This window comes from Epinephelus lanceolatus, chromosome 5 (genome assembly GCF_041903045.1).
Source record: "Epinephelus lanceolatus isolate andai-2023 chromosome 5, ASM4190304v1, whole genome shotgun sequence".
In the NCBI taxonomy this organism is placed as follows: domain Eukaryota; kingdom Metazoa; phylum Chordata; class Actinopteri; order Perciformes; family Serranidae; genus Epinephelus; species Epinephelus lanceolatus.
The window spans coordinates 17,345,753-17,368,523 of NC_135738.1; the positions used below are offsets into that span (position 1 = coordinate 17,345,753).

At 37.4% G+C, this 22,771-nt stretch overlaps 1 protein-coding gene and 1 long non-coding RNA gene across 3 annotated transcripts in view; one reads left to right on the forward strand and one right to left on the reverse strand.

Moving 5' to 3' along the window:
- The first annotated feature begins 9 nt into the window (after nucleotides 1-9).
- hbp1 (HMG-box transcription factor 1) lies at nucleotides 10-11,912 on the forward strand. Of its 2 annotated transcripts, none has more exons than XM_078167790.1 (11): nucleotides 10-69; nucleotides 1,399-1,559; nucleotides 1,654-1,834; nucleotides 2,218-2,338; nucleotides 2,510-2,624; nucleotides 3,628-3,752; nucleotides 4,092-4,248; nucleotides 4,547-4,691; nucleotides 8,277-8,564; nucleotides 10,616-10,757; nucleotides 10,926-11,912. In XM_078167790.1, the coding sequence occupies exons 2-11, from the start codon at nucleotides 1,487-1,489 to the stop codon at nucleotides 10,941-10,943; spliced, it is 1,365 nt and encodes a 454-aa protein (XP_078023916.1). In that variant the 5' UTR covers nucleotides 10-69; nucleotides 1,399-1,486; the 3' UTR covers nucleotides 10,944-11,912. The 2 variants fall into 2 exon arrangements, with proteins under 2 accessions (XP_078023916.1, XP_078023917.1); XM_078167791.1 differs by lacking the exon at nucleotides 10-69 and adding an exon at nucleotides 436-574.
- Nucleotides 11,913-12,188: 276 nt separating this feature from the next.
- Nucleotides 12,189-22,771, reverse strand: part of LOC144463455 (uncharacterized) — a 112,592-nt gene continuing 102,009 nt past the window's right edge. Inside the window, exon 3 of the long non-coding RNA XR_013491600.1 lies at nucleotides 12,189-12,255. This is a non-coding gene — a long non-coding RNA (uncharacterized LOC144463455). The remainder of the gene's footprint in view (nucleotides 12,256-22,771) is intronic.

Sequence of the window (22,771 nt, forward strand, 5' to 3'; positions counted from 1 at the left end):
TTCTTCTGTAAACATTCATTCCCACCCCTCGAGTGAGTGCCAGAGAGTTTCTTGATGTCGACAGGTTTGGTAAGTGGGAAGTTGACTACTTTTTTTCGAATAAATTAAAGGTTTAAACTACTTTTTAACTCTCGCGTTGTGTGTATCGTGTCTTTACAGTTGTAGCACGGTGTTTTCGCGGGGTTGTCACGCGTTTATTTGATGTCGAAAGGCAGATTGTGGTCGACAGTGTTTTTTTCGCTGTGACGCTTGTTGTTTTGGTGATAACAAGCCCACCCGACAGCAGTTTTGTGTTTCAGAACAAGTCCTTCGTTTGGTTAAACGTGCTTCGAGTCGTGCAAAAATGTCGCTGAAAGGCTTCTCTGTGTTTTTGTGTCATTCATTTTGAACGGGGCTCAGAGGTTGCGTCATGCCTCAACTTGTTGACATTCTTTTGTTTACAGTGTTAGACCCGACAGCCTCTGGGTTTGAGCTGAGGACACTGCTGCTGCTTCAGAGGAGTGGGAAAACAGGAGGCCCCAGCTTCGAGTTAAATTTTCGGACATGAAAATACTTTTGAGGCGTTTTTCTAACGGTACGTTTAATGTATATCCGCGTTAAGGAAGTCAAATCAACCGTTTGTCAGCGCGTGCAGCGACCGTTGATCGCACATCAGAACGCAAAGAACCGTTAGTTCGTTGTAAACCGATTCATTTGACGTTCACAGCTTCTTTCATATTTTCAACGATATTTTTAACACTTTGCATGTCGCCAAACATGACAAAATGTTCAAATTAGTAAACGACATTTTACTCTTCGGTTGATATTCTTTCATGTTGTCTTTAGCATCGTGTTTTCGAGGGTTTATTCGCCACTTCTCGAAACGAATTTCTGGTATTTTTCACTTTGGCTACGCAGTTATGAATGAATGAGCTTTGATGCGCATGCGCCAAATGCTTTTAAGTTTATAAACAAGGCCTCCACGCAGCGGGTCACATGACTGGTCACAGAGGTGTACTGTGTCGATTCAGAGACAAAGGATTCCCTGAAGGCTGCCTACCTTTTCCTTTTTATTGAGGCGATGCATGACATGTCTGGCGTCGATTATATACTGGGGTATTTCTTTATTTGCTGTGGTTAGAAACCTTTTATATATTATGTGCATAAGCCTGTGCTGATGTTTTTTGGCTCCATTGATCCGTTTACTATGTCTTAAAGACACCATGTTACTTTAAAAAAATCCGCCTACCACCATTCAGACGTATGTATGCAATGAGAAAGACTAATTTTTCATAAATTATGAGTGGTTGTTTTTTAAGTGTCATTAAAAAAGCATTCTAAATTAAACAGAACTGTGCAGCAGTTTCACTTTGTTTGTGAAACCTCTCATTTTGTCCCTTCTGTTTTGCATAAAACCAGCTGATGTGGCAGAATATGAGGATGGAAGCTGAGTAAACTGCATCCTGTAAAAACAACAACAACGAGAAAACATTGAAACATTGTGAGAATGGACGAGTCTTTCGATCCACTCAAGTGCAACGAGGACCTACCTTCCTCACCTGGGTGCCACATGGATTATGGTAAACATAACTAAACTATCACAAAATTACACTTAAAAGCAAACTTAGCTTTCACACACATTCATTGTGGATTTTACTGTTGATGTCTCCTCAGATGACCTGCCAGAGCTGCAGGAGGTGGAGGAGGACCAGAGGTCTCCAGGGTTATTTCAGGTTGGAGCAGGAGTGTCTCACCAGGAGCTCAGCTGCTCCCCCAGCACCAACTGGCTCGCTGAGCTGGCCAACATTGCCACCAGTCCTCAGAGCCCCCTGTTGAAGAGCGCCCCACACAAGAGGTTTGTACCAAGATGAACTGGGTGAATATCAGATAAGTGTGACGAGGGCATACAGTGGTGTAAACTCAAAAAGAAGTTGTCAACCTCTGTAAGAACACAAGCACACACAAAGCAAGATTGGAAAGTTTGCCACATGATTAAGAAAATGTGTCATGAAACATCTGATGAAATTATGTTGATTTCTTTGCAATCATTAAGGTGAATCATTTCAACAGTAAAGCTGACTCACTAACCTTCTGTGGTTGAATACCTCTGCTGCTGCTGACTACATTCAGCTGTCTGAGGATCATAAATATTACTCATACTTTAAGGAAAAGTACAAGTATCACCAGTGACCTTACGTGATCATGATATATATTTATGATATTCTCGTTTTTTCACAGATCATCTCCAGTCCACATCTTTGGCAACAGTAATAGTTTACATTCCTACGCCCGTCCCCCATTAGCCAGCAGTGCACCCAACCCATCCAGAGGCCACCTCAGGGAGCGCAGGCGTGTCAGGGTAACCTTTCACTTCTAACCTCGACCTTTGAAAACCTAACAATCATTCATTCCTGTTGACCCAGTGAATAATTCTTAGTAAACAGTGTATGACATGTACTGTGTACTGCAATTGTTTATTTTACTGATGTCATCTGATGTCATTGTAAGATTTGTTTTTTATTTACAACAGGCCAGCAGTGAATCAGAGTCTGGAGTTTTCTCAATGTCCTCATCTTTTTCTGATGATGAAGACATGGCCTGGTCTCACTCCTGGCCCACCACAGCCTGGCACTGCTTCCTTAAAGGTACACACATACTTGTGTACATACTGTATACATGCACCAACGCACACACACATTGAAGTGAAACCTGAGCTTTTCGAAGAATTTCTTGTGAAGAAAAAAATGGCTTCAGCATGACACCTCACAGCTTGAAGGCACAATCCACAGTCTGTTGTTTTCTGGTGGGGAGTACATGTTTACACTGCGTTCATGTTTTCCAAAATCTGTTATTGTTTACGTACACAAATGTAAAGCATACCATTTTTTTCAAACAAATGTAAGTTCAGGAACACTTAAGGATTTTTCTAAAAAACATTGTATAGACTCATACAGTGATAATCCCTCTCAATCATTACTCATGACTCACCAGAAGTGTGTGGCGGTGTGTTTTTCTGCAGACACTCTGCCCTCTGCTTGTATTTTCTTATTTTCTGTGCTCCGGACGTCTATGGGTGTGTACCCCCACAGCGCTCAGGTGACAATCGGGGCTTTATAAAAAGGTAGCAACCAGGTGCTAGGTCGTAAGCAGCAGGTATCCAAGAGACACAGCACCCAAAAAAACTGCAGATATAGCGAGGTGATACATCAAACAAGAGTGAACCTGGGGTTAGCTTTTACTTTCTCTTGGCGAGCGTATTTACAAACAGCATCCAACAATCCTGCATAGTATACCTTTAAGCTAAACTCCACCAAGATGTTTGTGAACAGACATGTAATAAATATGATCAAACAGCACTGATAGGCTTTTTACTGCTCTGCCTTCAAAGTGTGCTTCTGATAGCCAAATATGTAATTAAGATAAGTTCAGACAGAAGCTGTAGAGGTGCTGAAACTAATCCTTTGTTAACACTTTTATAAAAGGATCCTCCCTTTACAGCCAGGACAGGCATGAATCACAAACATTTGTGTAGATATTCTGACCTCCAGTGTTCAAACAGTGGTATTGCACCCACTTTCCAGCACTCTCTTCTCAGCATCAACACACATCTGCTTATTCATCATGTCACACTGTTGTGCTGATTTTCAGGAACTCGCCTGCGCTTTCATCGGGGTCCTAATGTGGAGTGGCAGGAGGCTGATGAACTTGGGGATTCTGATGACGACTCAGATGATGAAACCATGATGCCATCCTCCTCTTCCTCCTTTCTCAAGGTAGGCGACACGTTTAGTGTGTCTTAAAATGTTTCAGAATAATCTGCTTTGCTTTTGAAAACTTTGTAGTCGTATACAGTATGTTTTCGTGTTGCTGCACTGCTGACTAGATGAGTGAATATTCAATGAGATGTCAGTAGACATATCAATGGCTTGTACTGTCCACAAGGTGGCAGCCAGCCTAACAGTGCATGAGTGAAACATGTTACACCCTTGATGTTATGCAGTGGTGGCATCATAGACACCAAGTTATCAGACCAAGTCTTTGTTGGTGATGTTCACTGCTCATCTTGCTTGTGAGTTAAGACTCCTGTTTGTGATCTTTGGATTCATTTACAGAGATATGGTTCAGAGGGGCTGCGGTTGGTGAGCCACGAAGAGACGGTTTCTTTTGGCCAGGCAGTTCTCAAACTGACCTTTGACCCTGGTTCATCTGATGATGGTCTTTTAACAGCTGAATGCAGATTGGATCACCCTTTTTTTGTAAAAAATAAAGGTAAAAAAAAAAATCTTGGAGACAATTTTTAATCTTTTTCAGTACCAATTTAGACTGCAGGTTGTGTTCTCATTTAAAAAAAGAAAAATGTCAGCTTTGTTGGCAAGAAACGAAAGCAAAACGTTGTCCAAAACAGGTTTTGTTGCAGCATGTGAAAGTGATCTTTGCCAACAGAACCTTCCCGTGACCATATGTTGTTTGCAAAATGCAAAATACCTAGTTTTTTGTTTACATAAACAGCTTCATGATGAAAATAATCTTTAATGTACCATCTGTTTTTTTTTTGTTTTTTTTTCAGGGTGGTCCTCTTTTTATCCGAGCCTTACTGTGGTGCACCATGGGATCCCTTGCTATGAGATGCAGCTGGGCAACGTGTGCCTGCCACCAAACCACCCAGAAGCCATTAACTGCGACGACTCTGTTGTCTTTGATACTTTCAGAAGGTATGCTCCTGTAACTGATGTGATCTTACTCTGTGTAATGAAGAGTTAAAGGAATAATTCACCCACAGAATAATTTGTGAATCAATTAGTCATGCTGTGTTACCTTGAATTTTGTGAAGAAAGTCTCCAGAAGAAAACTGTTTTTCTCACATGCCTTCCCTAAAACTTAGACTTAATTGATTTATTGGTTGATTTGGGTTTGCATTAAACAGCAAAGCTATATTAAATCATGCGTTAACAAACTCTCACACAACTCGTGCAGAATAATCCATGTCAATTTATCCATGCGTTTGCTCAGTACTTCCTAAACCTATGCATTTTTTGCTAAAGAGGTATTTAATCCTGAAGTGAAAGTGAGACTTATCAATGCACTTTTAAAAGCCAGACTCCAATACTAAGGTTTTTTAGTGAAAAGTGCATGTGTTGAGTTCATACGACTGGATAAATGAGACTTGCTTATATGTCACGACCTGTGTGAGAGTTTGTAAACAGATGTATTGATAAAGCTTTACTGTTGGTAAACGCTGACCCCCTCAATATGTTTGTGTTGGAGGCATGCGAGAAAATCAATTTTCTTCATGCATTCTAGGTAAGATGGCCTGACTAGTTGATTTACAAAGGGTCATTTTGTGGGTGAAGTATTCCTTTTAAGTGTCTTGAATTTATAGTTTTACGCCCAGTTCAGACAAAAGATTCACGAGACGAGCTTAAAATGCGCCGATCTGCAATGTTCTAAAAATTTTGTGCCTGAATATAATTTGTAGCTTCTTAAAATATGAGTGAGGATAGTGATAGTGAGATACTGGCTTCAGCTGTATTTGTAGTAGTGATGAGTCGGCGATAAACAGAAACAAAACGAGCATCAGGGGGGTATTCCAGAAAGCGGGTTATGTGAAAACTCAGAGTAAGTTAACCCTGAGATGAGGGAAACTCTGAGTTATCCGTTCCAGAAAGAGAGGTAACTGAAACTCTGAGTCAGTCACCATGGTAACAGACTCTGTGAACATAACCTGCTCGCTGACAGGATTTCTTCAATAAACCCTGAGTTTTTCTCTGTCTCCTCCCTCTTATACGCTGTTTCATTTCCTCATTCATTCAGTCCGTGTCAAAGCTTGTATCGAAGCGCATTTATTAGCGGAGATTTACCGTCTGTCACAGTCTAAATCCTGCTGGATATTAGTTTGTTACTCAGGACTGTCTTAAGTTACTGAATTTATGCACATCAATCATTTCTTTGGACATCGGTTTTTGTCTTAACATTCAAATATTACACAGCAAGAATTCACCCTCAGCTCAGAATCAAACCTCTGTCCTTTTTATATTTATTATTTTTTAGATTAGATTAGATTTAGTTTGAGCAGCTCTGAAATGTTTGTTGCACATAATGTGTAGGTCTAATTATTTAAATTTTAAAAATCAGTATGAAGCTTTAGACACATAGTATCAATGCCTAATGATCTCTATCACTGATGTCATTGGTTGCACTGATGGAACATAATTCCTCAGTCTTTAAATTTACTACATTTTAAAATCTACTGTATTTTAACCTCAACGTCTTTTTAAGTGCAAATCACCAAACATATTATTACTGGGTCAGACTGTGAGTTTATGTCTTTGATCTATAGCCTAGCCTTTATGTTTTAAATCTTCCTATTTTTCAGTTGCTGCCTCCTGTGTTTTTCCTCATCAGATTAAATCTGAACAAATATATTATTGTATATAATTAATATAATGCAGCCTAATGTATCTACAGCCTGATACACAGTCAGATTCCACCACTTTATCTTCATTAAGGATTATGTAAGTCTGATAAATGATGAATAAACAGACAACACTGAATAAAACTTTTTTATTAACTTTATGGTTAACTTATTTACACTTTCCTCGCTCTGACTCAGGCTCTTCTTTTAAAGATAAACGTGCACCGTCTGCTACACATGCATTAATATCTCTACATCCACTGGATTAAAATGGAGGCGCTGTCTTTTATTTACCTGTTGCCATGGTGAATCATGGAGTCGGAGCTCCATTGATGATGGCTTTTTATTGTTGGCTTGACTCAGAGTGAACATACTTAGAGTTGACTGAACTAACTCAAATCAGCTGTTCTGGAACCGGTAACTCAGAGTTTCCCATCTCAGAGTAAATCAACTCAGAGTTCAGGGTTAGACTCAGAGTTTGTTGAACCTCCTACCTGGAATACCCCTCTGATGGACTGTATTCATAATAAATAAGCCACAAGGACAGATCAGAGGGCTCAGCGCGAATATAGAGCACCTGCTACAGCCGTCTGCAGTCATTTTGACTTGACTAGCGGACTTTATTACAAGCTGATTGGCTGTTGAAACAGGTGACGTGCTTTACATTCTAAAACCAGCCACCAGCAATTTGACCAGCTGAGCTGCAGGTGACACCATCAGCCGGCTTGAGTTAAGCTGAGATGGGTCAGTTCACACCGCTGCAACTTTTCTCTGCAGCACTCTAAAATGGTTTAGTCTCGTTGTGAATCTTTGTCCTGAACTGGGTTTTATTTAAAAGTGTATCAAATGACTGTGTGAAAGTTGTCGCTCACAGTGATGATTCTACACGTTAAGACAACTATCAACGGACTGTGCAGATCCCCTCAGCTTTACTGAGCGTTTTACAGAGTTTCAGCTCATTGTTTAGCTGCCTGGCCCGCAACTTAGCTGCTTTGATGCACTCACACTGCTCTCACTGCCATTTTTGTAACAGCATGTAGGCCACGTGGGGGTAAGAAAAACTAGTTATGATGATAAAGTTGACCTGCTGCTTCTTACTGAAAACAGCTGGGGGTAAGAATAAGCAGTGAGAATGAATCAAAATAAGTAATGTTGTGGACCACACAGCTAAAATATGAGATGAAACTCGATACTTTGGCTACATAAAGCTGAGGGCAGCTGCACAGTCGGGTACACTTGTGTTGAGCAAGTATACACACACCAAAGATTCTGCCCAACTCCTTATACATTTTTTAATAGAATCAAGTACACTCCTGTTTAGTTTTAGGACAGTTAAATTATGAATTTACAGTTATTTTATCCATATATGAGTCCATTCTTACCTGCTGCCTTCTTGTACTCTGCACTAAAGGCAGGTATTTCTCATCTCAGCATCATCTTGTACAAAGACGACAGTCAGTTTGTAGAGACTTGTTTTTTTAATGTCATTTGTGGCTTGCAGAAAAAAATTATTATACACTTAAAAAGAAATCTTTCCTGTCTACATACCACTTAAGTTAAAACAAACAAAAAAGTTAGGCAAAAATTTTGAATCTGAAAAACAAAGTGATTGGTTGATAAACATATTACTGCATTTATTAATCATATAACAAGTCTACAATCATTTACGTGTCCAGTATTTGCATATTTGAGATATGTTTTTAAGAGAGCAATTAAAATGAAAAATGTGTTTCAGTGCAGCAGTTTTAATGTGACAAGGTGACATTTTCAGACAAACAGCAGGAGTCAACACTTAAGGAAAAAAAAAAAAACAATGTAAGCAGAAGACAAATTAGACAAACACAATGCTAACGTCTGTCTCTCTTTTCTTTCTTTTCTCCCGCAGTTACGACTTCACCCCACTCGACTCCTCAGCAGTGTACGTTCTCAGCAGCATGGCTCGTCAGCGCAGGACCTCCCTGTCCAGCGGGGGCGCCGTCAGTCCAGACTGTGACAAACTTGAGCGCTCCAGCTCCCCACAATCCTCGACTGGCAAATCAAACAGGAGCCACACCTCAGGAACAGCCAGCGGTGCCACGCCTACGAAATGCAAGCGGCCAATGAATGCCTTCATGCTCTTCGCCAAGAAGTACAGAGTGGAGTACACACAGATGTATCCTGGGAAGGACAACAGGTCAGTCAAAGTCAATGAGAAATATTCTGTAGAGCAGGATTATTTAATTTAGGTAAATTAATTTCTATATCACCGTGTCACATCTGAAGGTACGCTCACATTAGCCCTCTGTTCAATGAAATTTCCTCACACTCAGTCTTGAAAGAGGATCTGATGTCATGAGCAGGGTGATCACAAAGAGTGAACAGACCATGACAGCAATGTTACAGTTTTTGGTCTGAATGAGAGGGGGAATAAAACTCGTAGGGCGGAAGTGTAATGTGACCGTACAGTTACAGTATAGTCTCATTTTGAGGATGACACGTTAGCTTAGGAAGCAGAATGAGGGAAGAGACGGCACAGTGTGTATTGACAGTTTAAAAACAGAGACACTTGTTGTGTCTAACGTTACTGAGTTGACCAGGCCAGAGCTGTCGAGCCCAGAGCTACAGATTAAAGGTCTGTAAAATTATACGTAAAGCTTTGTTGTCCAACACAAAGAGAATGCCTCATGAACCTCCGAGAGAGCTTGAGGGTAAGGATAAAGTAACACAGTAACTCTAGGTATGTGTGGTAGCTAACCTGAATGAGCAATGCTCTCTCCTCCTTTAAGACCCTCCATTAAAGAGCACACGAGCAATGCATTTGTCTCCAACTGAGAGTTGGACTGGTTTATTAAGCCAATCATGTCCCAGCCGGTGTAGCTTCCATCGTATGTGAGACAGAAGTCCTCCCTGGATACATCTAGACAATGTGTTATTTTTCTTTCAAATTAAATTATTCTAGTGTAGGAGTAGTGTCCAGCTTTGCCCTCAGTGTAATTATATGTTCTTGGACCATTAAACATTTCATAAACCAATTCTTCATTTAAAGCCACAGGTCCCAGCTTCAGCACTTGAGGTTAATAACTAAAAGAGCAGTGTCTAAACTGTGAAATTTAAGTTGTATTAATTATTTTTATTACATGTGACATACTATACTATTACTTTTTATGTGATTGCTGTACTGTGACTGTACAGTAGGACTTTTTTTCGCAAGCATACTGTACTATATTGTGTTTTTTTTTTTTCTTTTCATGACAGCATACTATGACCTTTTGTTGTAGCAAACCATGTTACGATTTTTTAAAATGACAATTTTCATGATTTTTTGATGACAGGTTCATGGCATACCGTTCCATTTTTTTTTCCAAATTACATTTTTTATGACTTTTTATGACTTTTTTTACTCTTTTTGACTATACAATGACATTTTTGGCATACTATGCTATGACATTTATACTGTGACATTTCTTTTGGCATACTATACTATGACTTTTTTGACATTTATACTGTGACATTTTTTTTGGCATGCTAAATTATGACTTTTTTTGGCATACTATACTATTACTTTTTGTGGCGTACTATACTATGTTTTTTTTTTACATTTATACTGTGACCTTTTTTTGGCATACTATACTATAACTTTTTTGACATTTATACTGTGACCTTTTTTTGGAATACTATACTGTGACTTTTTTGACATTTATACTGTGACTTTTTTTTTGGCGTACTATACTATGACATTTTTTACATACTATACTACAACTTTTTTTTTGGACATACTATACTATGACATTTTTTGACATACTATACTATGACTGTTTTTTGGCATAATATACTATGACCTTTTTTTTGGCACATCATACCATGACTATTTTGGCATATTATACTATGACCTTTTTTTGACATACAATATTATGACTACTTGTTAACTATACTATGACTTTTTTGCATACTTTATTAGTTTTTTGGGCATACTATACATTTTTTTTTTTATTGTATACTATATTATTTTTTATATGACATTTTCCATAGTAATCAATACAATAACTTTTTTCCATAGCAAAATATACTGATATTTTGTGGCATAATATGATATTTTAAGTGACACTTTTATGGCGTACTAAACCAGACATTTTTTTTGGCATACAATTCTATGATTTTTTTAATGAAATTTTTCTAGACAGATTGTGTTAAAAGAATAATGTGTGTAATGTGATTCTTTGATCTTTCTCTCACCTTACACTCCAGAGCCATTAGTGTGATCCTGGGTGATAAGTGGAAGAAGATGAAGAATGAGGAGAGGAGGATGTACACCATGGAGGCCAAGGCTCTGGCTGAGGAGCAGAAACGACTCAATCCAGACTGCTGGAAACGTAAAAGAACCAACTCAGTAAGGACCTCAGTCACTGAACTACAACATCTATCAGCTCCCTGTTTTTCTTGTTTATAACATCCACACTGCACAGTGACCCTGCATGTCAAGTCATGTTTACCCAGTCTTTGGTTTCAGTCATGTGTCCACCCTACCGTACTAACAGCTCATGTCGTCTTTCAACAGGGTTCCCAGCAGACCTAGATAATCTCCCAGAATTCCCAGCTGCTGGCGTTTGGGCCCGTAGTGTTGCTGGACAGAGTCTGATGGACCGCTTGATGCCTCTTTGCTCTCCTGTATTCTTGAGACTCAACTGTGATGCTGAATTCACTTGCTTTTTGTAACCTTGAGACATTATTAGAGACAAACCAGAATTATGAACTATAAACAAAACATGTAATCTAGTCACTAACAGTGCATATATTTTCTTATATCTTTAATTTCAGAGACATCTTATTCCGCTGAAATAAGAATGAACCTTCTCAGTTATATCAGGTTATTTCATATTCAAGGTTGAAACATGAGAGTCTGTGGTGCTATGCTTCAGTGTAGAAGGAGCAGTAAACAACAAGTGTCTATTTATAATTGTAAAAAAAAGGGGAATTTTAGCTAACGTTTTTCACAACTGTTCAAATTGATTATATTTGTAAGATTCAATATATTGCACAGATTGGTAACCCTTTCATACATTTTGTAATACAGTATATATTCTGCGGCTGAACTATTGCCAACAGTCTGTGATGCTGCCCTGCCAAGTCTTTAGATATTTGCCTGACCACCCGGCCATGTGATGAGAGGGCTTTCAGCATGTGGTGGTGGGTTTACACTCAGTCACAAAGCACTTCAGGCCTTCGCTGTAAGTGTTTGTTTCTTTTGCACTTTATATAAATATGTAATCTAATCCTTTACAGCCATTGTATACAGGTGGAAAACAATTGTATGATATAGCTAGTATCTCGACAGTTAGCCGGTTGACACAATCATGGCCCAGTCGCAGTGTTCTGCTTTCAGGTTGCTCTTGAATTTTAAGTGCTTTGTTCATAATGTACAGGTCTCACAGCCCCGACAACCTCTTGCACAAAATATCCTTGTATCATATTATAAATATTTTTTTTTTAAACTTGCAACTTATCAAAGTTTGTTTGGTTCTTTTTTCATAAACTGTAATCACAACCTGTGGGGATGCTTGGCTCTATGTTTGAATACACGTGAATGTGTTTTTGCCTGTCTTTTGTTTTGAGTAACATCCTCTTATGAACATGTGCCTTAAGCGATACGCTGAACCAAATCTCATCTGAACATCTGACTACTAAAGCCCAGTTAAAGTGGGTGTTCTTTTTCTGTTTCTCTGGGCCACATCAAAACCACCATGCACATGCAGTATGCTAACAAAGCCTCTCAAGGAACGATTGTGCCGAAGCAAGACGATGAGGACTGAATGAGGACAACGTCAAAGGTTTTAATTGTATCTTACTCAGTGAAACTCGAGCCTTGTCTCCCGGAGATGAAAAAGGATCTGAGAGGAAAATGAAAGGAAGCATTATCATAAGCTTTCAACTCAAAGGAAGACTTGCATTTTCACAAAAACAACCAGTGATTTAGACAGATGTACAAGATTTGCTTAATTTCCCTTGTGGCATGATGCTTGCACCGGCAGAGTGAAATTATATAAACAACTTGCAGTACCATGCAATATTATTGTCTGTTTCAAGACATCATTTGCTTTGTTAGAGCCAGAGGGCGCCATCACTCCACTTTTGTTCAGTGGAAGACATGCTGGTCTCCCCCCATGATAAAAATGTCTCCCATCTCAGCCCTCACTTTGTATAAGATAACATGAGGTCAACACAGAGATAACATTAATAATACTGTGTCTGTGGATTCGGAAATTATACCATGTTGCAGTTGCATTAAAACAGCTGTAAATGATCAGCCTTTTATGATGCTATAACAACATCCCTTGAATGATTTATGGACATTGGGAAGTTATTATTTTTATGTTTATGAATATCTTGAGGGCCCTGCTTGTCTGCAAGAAGAAAATGGTGAGTGTGAAAGGATGAGATTCATAGCACTGTGTGCCTCATGAAATAACAATGATCAACACCCTGCAAGCCTCTCAAGCATAGGAATCTAATTATAGCATTTCCATAACAGGCCACTCTAAAATGATCCAAGCTGAATACTTTATGGAGTATCTGAGGAAATGGAAAGTTGTGTCGGATGTGCTTCTGGCTCAACACCACTGTAAGTTTAAATGGAGAACCAGAGAATATAGTAGTTATTTGCGGTTCAGAAATTAAAAGCATTTTTCAAATCTTCACAGTTTTGTAAATTAAAACGATGTGTCACTGTCATGAGGCTGGTTACAGAGCATGGAAGCAGAATTGTCCATTTGTGAACTGCTCTGTGTGGACACAGTGAAGGAACACGCCAAAAGATTCAGTAAAAGGATGTTAAATTAAATCACATAATTTATTTTAACTTTTTTTTTTTTTTGAATTGGCATACTTTGTACTACTACTTGATACTACTCTGTGAATTAATTTAACTTTTTCTTAATGTATGGGATATTATGTTGTGATATTTTTTAAGACATACTGTGCTCACTTTTTTTTTTGTTTTTGATGACTTTTTGGGGCATGTACTATGAATTTTCTTTAGCATACTATACTGTCTTTTTTGGCGTACAATATTATGACTTTTAATATACTATACTATGACTTGATTTGGCATACTATACTATTACATTTTTTGACATACTATACTATGATGATGTTTTGACATACTATACTATGACTTTTTTTTTTCGCATACTGTACTATGGTGACTTTTTGGCATACTGTACTATGATGATTTTTCTTTTGACATACTATACTATGAGATTTTTTGACACACTATACTATGATGATTTTTTGACATACTATACTATGACATTTTTTGACATACTATACTATGATGATTTTTTTTGGCATACTATACTATGACATTTTTTGACACACTATACTATGATGATTTTTCTTTTGACATACTATACTATGACTTTTTTGACATACTATACTATGATGATTTTTTTGCATACTATACTATGACATTTTTTCGCATACTGTACTATGGTGACATTTTTGACACACTATACTATGATGATTTTTTTGCATACTATACTATGATGATTTTTTTTGGCATACTATACTATGATTTTTTTTGGCATACTATACTATGATGATTTTTTTTGGCATACTATACTATGACATTTTTTGACATACTATACTATGATTTTTTTTGGCATACTATACTATGACATTTTTTGACATACTATACTATGATTTTTTTTGGCATACTATACTATGACATTTTTTGACATACGATACAATGATGATTTTTTTTCATACTATACTATGACATTTTTTGACACACTATACTATGATGATTTTTCTTTTGACATACTATACTATGACTTTTTTGACATGCTATACTATGATGATTTTTTTGCATACTATACTATGACATTTTTTGACATACTATACTATGATGATTTTTTTGCATACTATACTATGACATTTTTTGACATACTATACTATGATGATTTTTTTTGCATAGTATACTCTGACATTTTTTTGATATACTATACTATGATGATTTTTTTTGTATACTATACTTTGACATTTTTTGACATACTATACTATGATGATTTTTTTGCATACTATACTATGACATTGTTTGACATACTATACTATGATGATTTTTTTTGGCATACTATACTATGACATTTTTTGACATACTATACTATGATGATTTTTTTTGGCATACTATACTATGACATTTTTTGACACACTATACTATGATGATTTTTCTTTTGACATACTATACTATGACTTTTTTGACATACTATACTATGATGATTTTTTTGCATACTATACTATGACATTTTTTCGCATACTGTACTATGGTGACTTTTTGGCATACTGTACTATGACATTTTTGACACACTATACTATGATGATTTTTTTGCATACTATACTATGATGATTTTTTTTGGCATACTATACTATGATTTTTTTTGGCATACTATACTATACTATGACATTTTTTGACATACTATACTATGATTTTTTTTGGCATACTGTACTATGACATTTTTTGACATACTATACTATGATGATTTTTTTTGGCATACTATACTATGACATTTTTTGACATACGATACAATGATGATTTTTTTTCATACTATACTATGACATTTTTTGACACACTATACTATGATGATTTTTCTTTTGACATACTATACTATGACTTTTTTGACATGCTATACTATGATGATTTTTTTGCATACTATACTATGACATTTTTTGACATACTATACTATGATGATTTTTTTGCATAGTATACTATGACATTTTTTTGACATACTATACTATGATGATTTTTTTGCATAGTATACTATGATGATTTGTTTTGGCATACTATACTATGACATTTTTTTGACATGCTATACTATGATGATTTTTCTGGCATACTATACTATGATGATTTTTTTTGGCATACTATACTATGACATTTTTTTGACATGCTATGCTATGACAGTTTTTGGCATACTATACTATGATGATTTTTTGGGCATACTATACTATGATGTTTTTTTGGCACACTATACTATGACATTTTTTGATATACTATAATATGATGATTATTACATACTATACTATGACAGCGTTTTTACATACTATATGATGGCAAGTTAAATTTTCTTAAAAAGAATCATATTTTGAGGACAGCAAAGTAAAGCAATCAACTAATTAATTTAAGGTCACTGGGTTGCAATCCACAGAAAAAGGTGCAATTTTGTACAAATGGGTTGCATTTATGCACAAGGGTCTTTTGACAGGAACAATTAAAGAGGAAATGATACTAAAATGAACAATTAGAATGAAGAGAAACTGAGACAGGGATCATCACTGCTGGCTTCCTCTTAAATCAGAAGCTGCACCTTAATCAAGGCTTCCTAATTAGGGGCAATTAGCTTTAGTAATTCACAGAGATAGCAGACTCTCTGTGTCTTTGTTGGAGCAAGGTGTGCATCTGGTAGTCACCTCGAAATGTTTTTTTTGTCATGGATACATGATGGATTTGTTTTTTACACTGGTTACTCTGATTCTTGCACTTTTTTGTATGAGCTGTTCAAACAAAAAAAAACCTGGATTCACAGAGTATCCATGTTTGTTTTTATATTGGTCTATTTTTAGAAACTTGACCCAAGGTAGCACGAAATTTCTCTTTACACATTCACGCTCATTTGTCACTCGTTTCAATTCACTGTGCGAGACTCTCTCTTTTCCAATACCCATACTACCATACCATGTAGTGTGTCAGAAAAGATTCAGTATGTCCCAATCAATACATAAAGTGCGGGATCTTCCCACCTTCCTGTGACATAGGCAGCTGCCTAGGACGCCACCAAGAGGGCAGGGTGCCAAAACTGCCCTAGCTGCAAACAGATGACGGCTTGTTGACAGTTGTCAGAAGCTGCAATGACAGATGACAGCCCATTCGAATGACTGATGACGACTTGAAAAGTAATAATGTGAAAATAACTTAAGTGAACAAAATATTCATAAATATTACCAACAACAAACTGACACAACTATGAAATGACAGGGAAATGCATGTGTAATTTTACTGTCGAGAATATTACGTTATAATCCACAATGTATGTAATTATAAGTCAAAAGTAAAACTACATACATTGTAAAGTAATGAGAGCAGAGCTTTCTGGTTTGACCTCTATCTCTGTCAAGCTTGGTAAATGGTGTTTTGTTTGATCTTTGAGGTAATGGATAGATGAGAAAGAGGGTCAAAGTTCAGAGGACAATGTCAAGGCGAAGTAGTACATCCCAACTGTGTGCATACTACATGCAAGAGAACATACTTTGTAGGGGCTGCTGGAGTACCCACTAAAAGTAAAGTCAGAAAATCAGTGCACTTTGGATTGCAGCTACTGTGTCAATTCAGGAAAAAGGAGCTGACATTAAGGAAGATGACTGCAGGTAAAAAAAAAAAAAAAAGAAGAAGTGGATTTTTCTCTTCCTTCACAGCCATCACTGGCATCCCAGTGGTGCCATGACATTTGAAGAGAGCTGAAGATTTCTGCAGGTTCATGGGAAGTATGTGTGAGGAACAGGAGTGAGCTACAAAAAGGGTTCTTTTTAGACAATCCCACTCCACTTATGTTCTCATAGACTATAAAGGTCCAGTGTGTGGGATTTAGGAGGACATACTGGCAGAAATTTAATATATTATGTTTTCATTAGTTTACAATCGCCTGAAAATAAGAATAGTTATGTTTTAATTACCTTACAAGGAGCCATTTATGGTAATGGAAAATGGACTGCCCTTGTATAGCGCCTTTCTAGTCTTCTGACCACTCAAAGTGCTTTTACACTACGAATCACATTCACACGCTGGTGATAGAGGCTACAGTACAAGGTGCTACCTGCTACTCAGTTTTTAACACACTCACACACCGATGAGACAGCCATTGGGAGCACTTTGGGTTTTAGTATCTTGCTCAAGGATATTTTCACATGAAATGAACCACGGATCTTCAGACTATTAAAACACACGCTCTTCCCCAGGAGCCATAGCCGTCTATCTACATAGGGAGTAACCACCATGTTGTTTCTACAGTTGCACAAAACTGACAGACCAAACGATGGCTCTAGATTGGTCCATTTTCATGTCAGCCACCATGGTTAGCAGCCCCTCTACAACCAGCATGAATACAGATTTTTTTAATGTGAAACTGCTTTATTCAGTTTTTTATTGTATTTTTAAATCACCTGCTCTGCTTGTTTTGGAGAGGAAGAGACCTTCTCCTGAACATTTGGATCTTGAGTTGTCAGATAAAAAAGGTGAACATACATTAGCAGGTGCTGAGCTACCAGCCTGTCTGCAAATAGCAGTGTAGAGTTTTTTAGGGCTGCCCCTTAATAGTCGACCAAACGTTAGTTAACCACAAAGGTCATTAGTCGGCAAGATTTCATTGGTTGCTTGGTCGCACAAAATACAAACAAACAAACAAAGGTGAAACTCTATAAAGGAGCAGCACCTTGTCCAAAAAAACAGAAAGAAAAGAAATTAAAACCTGTATGACCTGACCATATAGGAATTTAATTTGAAAGGCCACACAGCAGTCAGGCAGGAGTCACGTTAAAAAACAGTCACAGCCGACAGGTATCTTTAAACATGGAAAAGTTGATCATGTTAGTGCAGGGCTACCCAGAGCGTTACATCTGTCCCACGGACGATAGGACTACACACTTATAAACAGCACCTGGAAGAAGATCAGCTCCACTCTCAGGATTTAGGCTATTTATAGGATAAACAAGCTATACGGTGCTTGTTAAGGTTGCTTAGCAAACTCAGACGCAACCTGCCGCCACTCTCCTGAAAGCTGGCACAAGATTAACGCCCAGCGCCCGACCTTGCCTTTTCCAGGCAGGTAAAGACACGGCATGTGTACAGCCCCTGATTTCCAGGGCTGGTAACTGTGGTTATTCCACAGGCTAGTTAAAAACACGTCAGGCAGGAAATCCAAAGTGTGGGATCATTTTGAGAAGGTGAAGGACGAACCCAAGGTGATATGTAAACTCATCTTCATTGGTCGACTACAAACATGACGTATCATCTGAAACATGTCAGTAGCTACATGCCCATTAGCCACTTAGCACAATCATTACTGCTTTGCCCACAGCGTCATTAACAGGCGGCTCACTCAGTGTGTGACGTGCACTTGTAGATAAAATATAGGCCTATATTAAATATAAATTTAATATAGGCCTATTATTTAAATATATAATTTAATTATTAGATTGATATCATGAACATGCAGGCGACCAGTCGACTAATGGCCCTAAATGACCATTATTAGTCGACCGGGAAAATTCTTTCTTCTTTCTCCTTTCTCCAATCTAACTCTATCTGAATATCCTTTGTGTGTGCACAGTATAATTTTGTTAGGGGGTTTAAAATGCAATACTACAGTAGTTATGGTGACAAGTCTGTTGTTGCTTTGCACAGTCATAATCGTGCTGCTGAACACAGACTTTTATGGACAGCTCAACACTTGACCTAAAAACACTTATGTCAATATTTCACGTTTGTTCAGCCCATTAAAAGGCGAGCAGAGAACAGTGAGTGTTATCTTGTCACTTTCACACTGTCACCCAGTAATTTGAAACCCACTGCAGGAGCACAGGGTGCAGCGGTTCTGCCCATTACAGCTGCAAGGGGGCAACACCGAGCAACAAGCAGAGATCTGTGCTCACTGAGTTTAACCTTCATTCAGGAGTGAGCTGTTGATACAGAGTGCTCTTCAAAGCAGCAGGATGCTGGTGGAAATCTGTCTGATGTTGAAGTGCGGATCGCACAGCTAAAGCCAAGATTCTGCTGCAGTGAAGAAAGAAGAAAACACTTTGATTTCCTGATTGGATAGAGTCAGTGTTTTTATATGTTCAATCTGATTAATCACCTACTCTTTGCAATACTACGGATCATTCTCCAGCACATACAACACTGTATTTATTGTTGCTGAATGTGTTTTGTCCTTTTCTTCCAAACAGTCATTTTAGTCATGTCAGAAATTTTAAACTTGAGCTATATCTAATATGAATATAAGAGTACATATACCTTATTGTGCAGTTGAAAGAATTGACTCATTTGAAAATCTCCTGCTGATTCACAGTGTGTTCAGGTGCTACAAATCTGAGTTTGATGCTGACAGTGGATTAATGAATTTGCACATGATCTTGGCTCCTAAGCACTTTACAATTCAGCATTCAGCTGTTTCTGGACCTGTTTTTATTTAAAGGTAACTGATTGTCTTTGTTATTTGTCTAGATCACTGCAATGTGTGATTGATTTTTGTGTTTGTTATGATGTATGTGTTTGTTTACCTGGCTGCAACCAAATTTCCCCTGGTGGGATAATAAAGTTCAACTTGACTTATTGTGAATTTAACTTCATGCATTAAAAAGGTGTTACTCAGCAACCAACTGTGGCTGTTCATCATTACAGCATGTATAACTTTATACACAATTATAGTCCGACATACATGAGATTTCTGAGGATGACACCAATAAATATTTTAAAGTTAAAAACAATGTGATGTCTTTGCCAATTTCTTTAAAGTGCTTTATAAAAACACATAAAATACACAGATGGTTTTAATGATGAAGACTCTTTGCAACTTTGCAACAGAGACACTGTCTCTAAATAACCTCAAATACATCTTTGATGTTTTTATATTAGAATTTCTTGTTACCTGTTGGCCGACATTTACACTTACGATGGGCATTTTAAAGAATTTTCCATATTCCAGTACATTACATTATAAGTCCTCGAGTACTCGTAAAAATAAATCTATTGTATGAATAAGAATTTAAATTGGCCAACAAACAAGTGCAATTGGAAATTTATTTATTGAGCAACCAGGCTTCGATTAGCTTATTTAACAACATATTTGAAGTTAACATAAGAAAAATTTGCAACTTTCTGTTGCTGCTGTTACATGAGTTAGACAAGGCAACCTGCGGAACCAGAGCTGCTTGCAGCTCTTCAGTCCCTCTCCAGTGGCTCCCTGTGGCTTTGACAGAAAATTATATGGAAATGAGTACCTGTTTTTTTTGTTTTTTTTTACATTTTAATTTTCATTCATTGTTGTAGCCCTAAAGTGATTCTTACATTCTTCAACTGTAAAAATGCGTAGCCTATACACTGATTTTAAAAAATGTTTCAACATTTCCTCAACTAAAATATGTGTCATACGTCTGTGGCCTGGTCACTAGCGATGGCTACAGTAGTGCTGAGTCCTCTTAGCTAGGCTAGCTGTGGATTCCACATCCAAACAGGGAAAAGTCTCAGGGGAAAATAGAGAATTTAATAGTGCATGGACAAATTTGTTTGCTTTCACTGGCAGTGCTGCAAAGTTTAAATACCAAATAATCAAAATAGCCCACTGCAGAGGAGCCACCTTGAGTTGAAACATATTAATGAGTGCTCATTTAGATCTGTTAGCAATGTTGATAGGCTAAATTTGACTTAAATGGCTGTGTTGCCTTTATTATGAGACTCAAATATGTTTTGCGGCTCAAGACAGAATTTTTTTGTTCTTTTTTTTTTGGTTAAAATGGCTCTTTTGATAATAACGGTTGCCGACCCCTGGGTTAGGTGCAGCACTGTAGGATGGCAGGGTGAAGGATAATGAAGGCATGATTCACCCTACTCTCCCTCTTATTGGCTAGTACTCATTGCCTTCGTTGTTTAGATTGGTGAAGTTTTGGTAAGAGGAGTGAGATTTGTTAGAGTTAGAGTAAGAATGTCAAGGTCAACCAATCAGAGGCAGGATAAGGCAGAGTAGGGCAGGTCATACCTTTGCTATCCTATAGGAAACGCTCGTCAATGAAATAAGATCTGACCTATTTTAAATAGTAGTCATGTTCACATGTGGAAGGTTGGGTGACAATAGCTCTATATGTTGAACAAATACTGATATTAAAATCTCATGCCCATCCCTGATATACACAGATCTGTAATAAATATTATCGATATGCTGGTCTAGCTTTAATGCTGACGGGGAGATACAGTTTAGCAATAATTTCTGCACAACACAGAAAACACATTTTAGTGGAAACAGCATTAGAACTGATTAAATAAAAATGGTGAGTAAGAGCAAGACATAAATTCAGTTTAACAGGACACAGATACAGGAGAGTCTGATGGTATTCAAAGGCAGCGTATTTCCCTTCTCTTTTGTCTCTTTCCACCTCTAACTATATTTTATAACCTGTCACACTTCTGTTCGTCTTTTGTCCTTTTATACTGCCCACATCTCTGCCTGCCTATTGCTCTCTCCCTTGTGTTTCGGAGCCCTAATTGGATGGTGTGTGAACACTGTGAAAGGGGGAAAATCATTCCATTTTCTCGGTCCACAGGTTTCAGGCAACGGAGAACTGAATTGAATAAACCCCTGCTGATAGAATTTGCACTTTGGTCTGACAGCTGAACAACAGAAAAGCCAAGAGGACAGAAATCTCAGTGGAGTCAAACACAAGAGGCTGGGTACACAACCACTGCATGGCATACTAATCCACACTAATGCTCATACAGTAGCTGCTGGCCTGGATTACATAGCTGTTAATATAGACAGAGAAAAGCCCAGCTCAGTCTGGACAGAGTCATTTCCAGGTGACTGCTTTTGTAGTCCAACTGAGGAAGTTGTGTCACAATTTTATGACATAAATTTAATTCCATCTTAAGTAGTGGTGAATGGATTAGTCAATGAATTAAATCATCTGATCAACAGAATATTAATCGGCAACTGTTTTTATAATCAAGATACTGTTTGTTACTTATAAAGCAATGTCATGACAATCCTAACATGTAGCTGATTTTAAATGTAATGTTTACTATACCCACAATTAGGGCTGCGTGATCAAATATCATGATATTTTCGCCCAAATACCTCAATATTGACATTTGGACAATTTTGTAAGGTTGACTACTGATGTATAAATTATTGAAATAGTGAGATTTTTGATACATAATCATCAGTAATTTGGATATAGTTGTAGGTAAAGACAAATTAACAGTCCGATAAGTTCAGAAAATTACATCATTTTACTGTAATGCAGCCTTTACAATCAGGAAAAGACAACACTTATCTCATAAATATATCTAAAAATCTGTAAAATCTAATCTAGATATGTAATCTCATATCACAATATCAATATACTATTGATACATTGCTCAGCCCTTCTAAACTCTAGGGCTGCCCCAGACTGTAAATTTTCCTAGTCGACCAATAGTCGTCATTTAGGCCTATTAGTTGACTAGTCACCCACATGTTTATGATATTAATTAAATTATTAAATAACATATTTTGGCGGGGCAACACAATGGTTTGAGTTGAAGGTGTGAGAAAGAATAGTGTCAGTAACATTGTTAACACTGTGCTACATTACAGAGAAATACAAAAC

Coding starts and splice junctions, on each gene's coding strand:
- hbp1 (XM_078167790.1), top strand. CDS start 1,487: ATGGACGAGTCTTTCGATCCACTCAAGTGCAACGAGGACCTACCTTCC. Junction 2,625..3,627: donor CTGGCACTGCTTCCTTAAAG/GTACACACATAC, acceptor GCTGATTTTCAG/GAACTCGCCTGCGCTTTCAT. Junction 8,565..10,615: donor TATCCTGGGAAGGACAACAG/GTCAGTCAAAGT, acceptor CTTACACTCCAG/AGCCATTAGTGTGATCCTGG.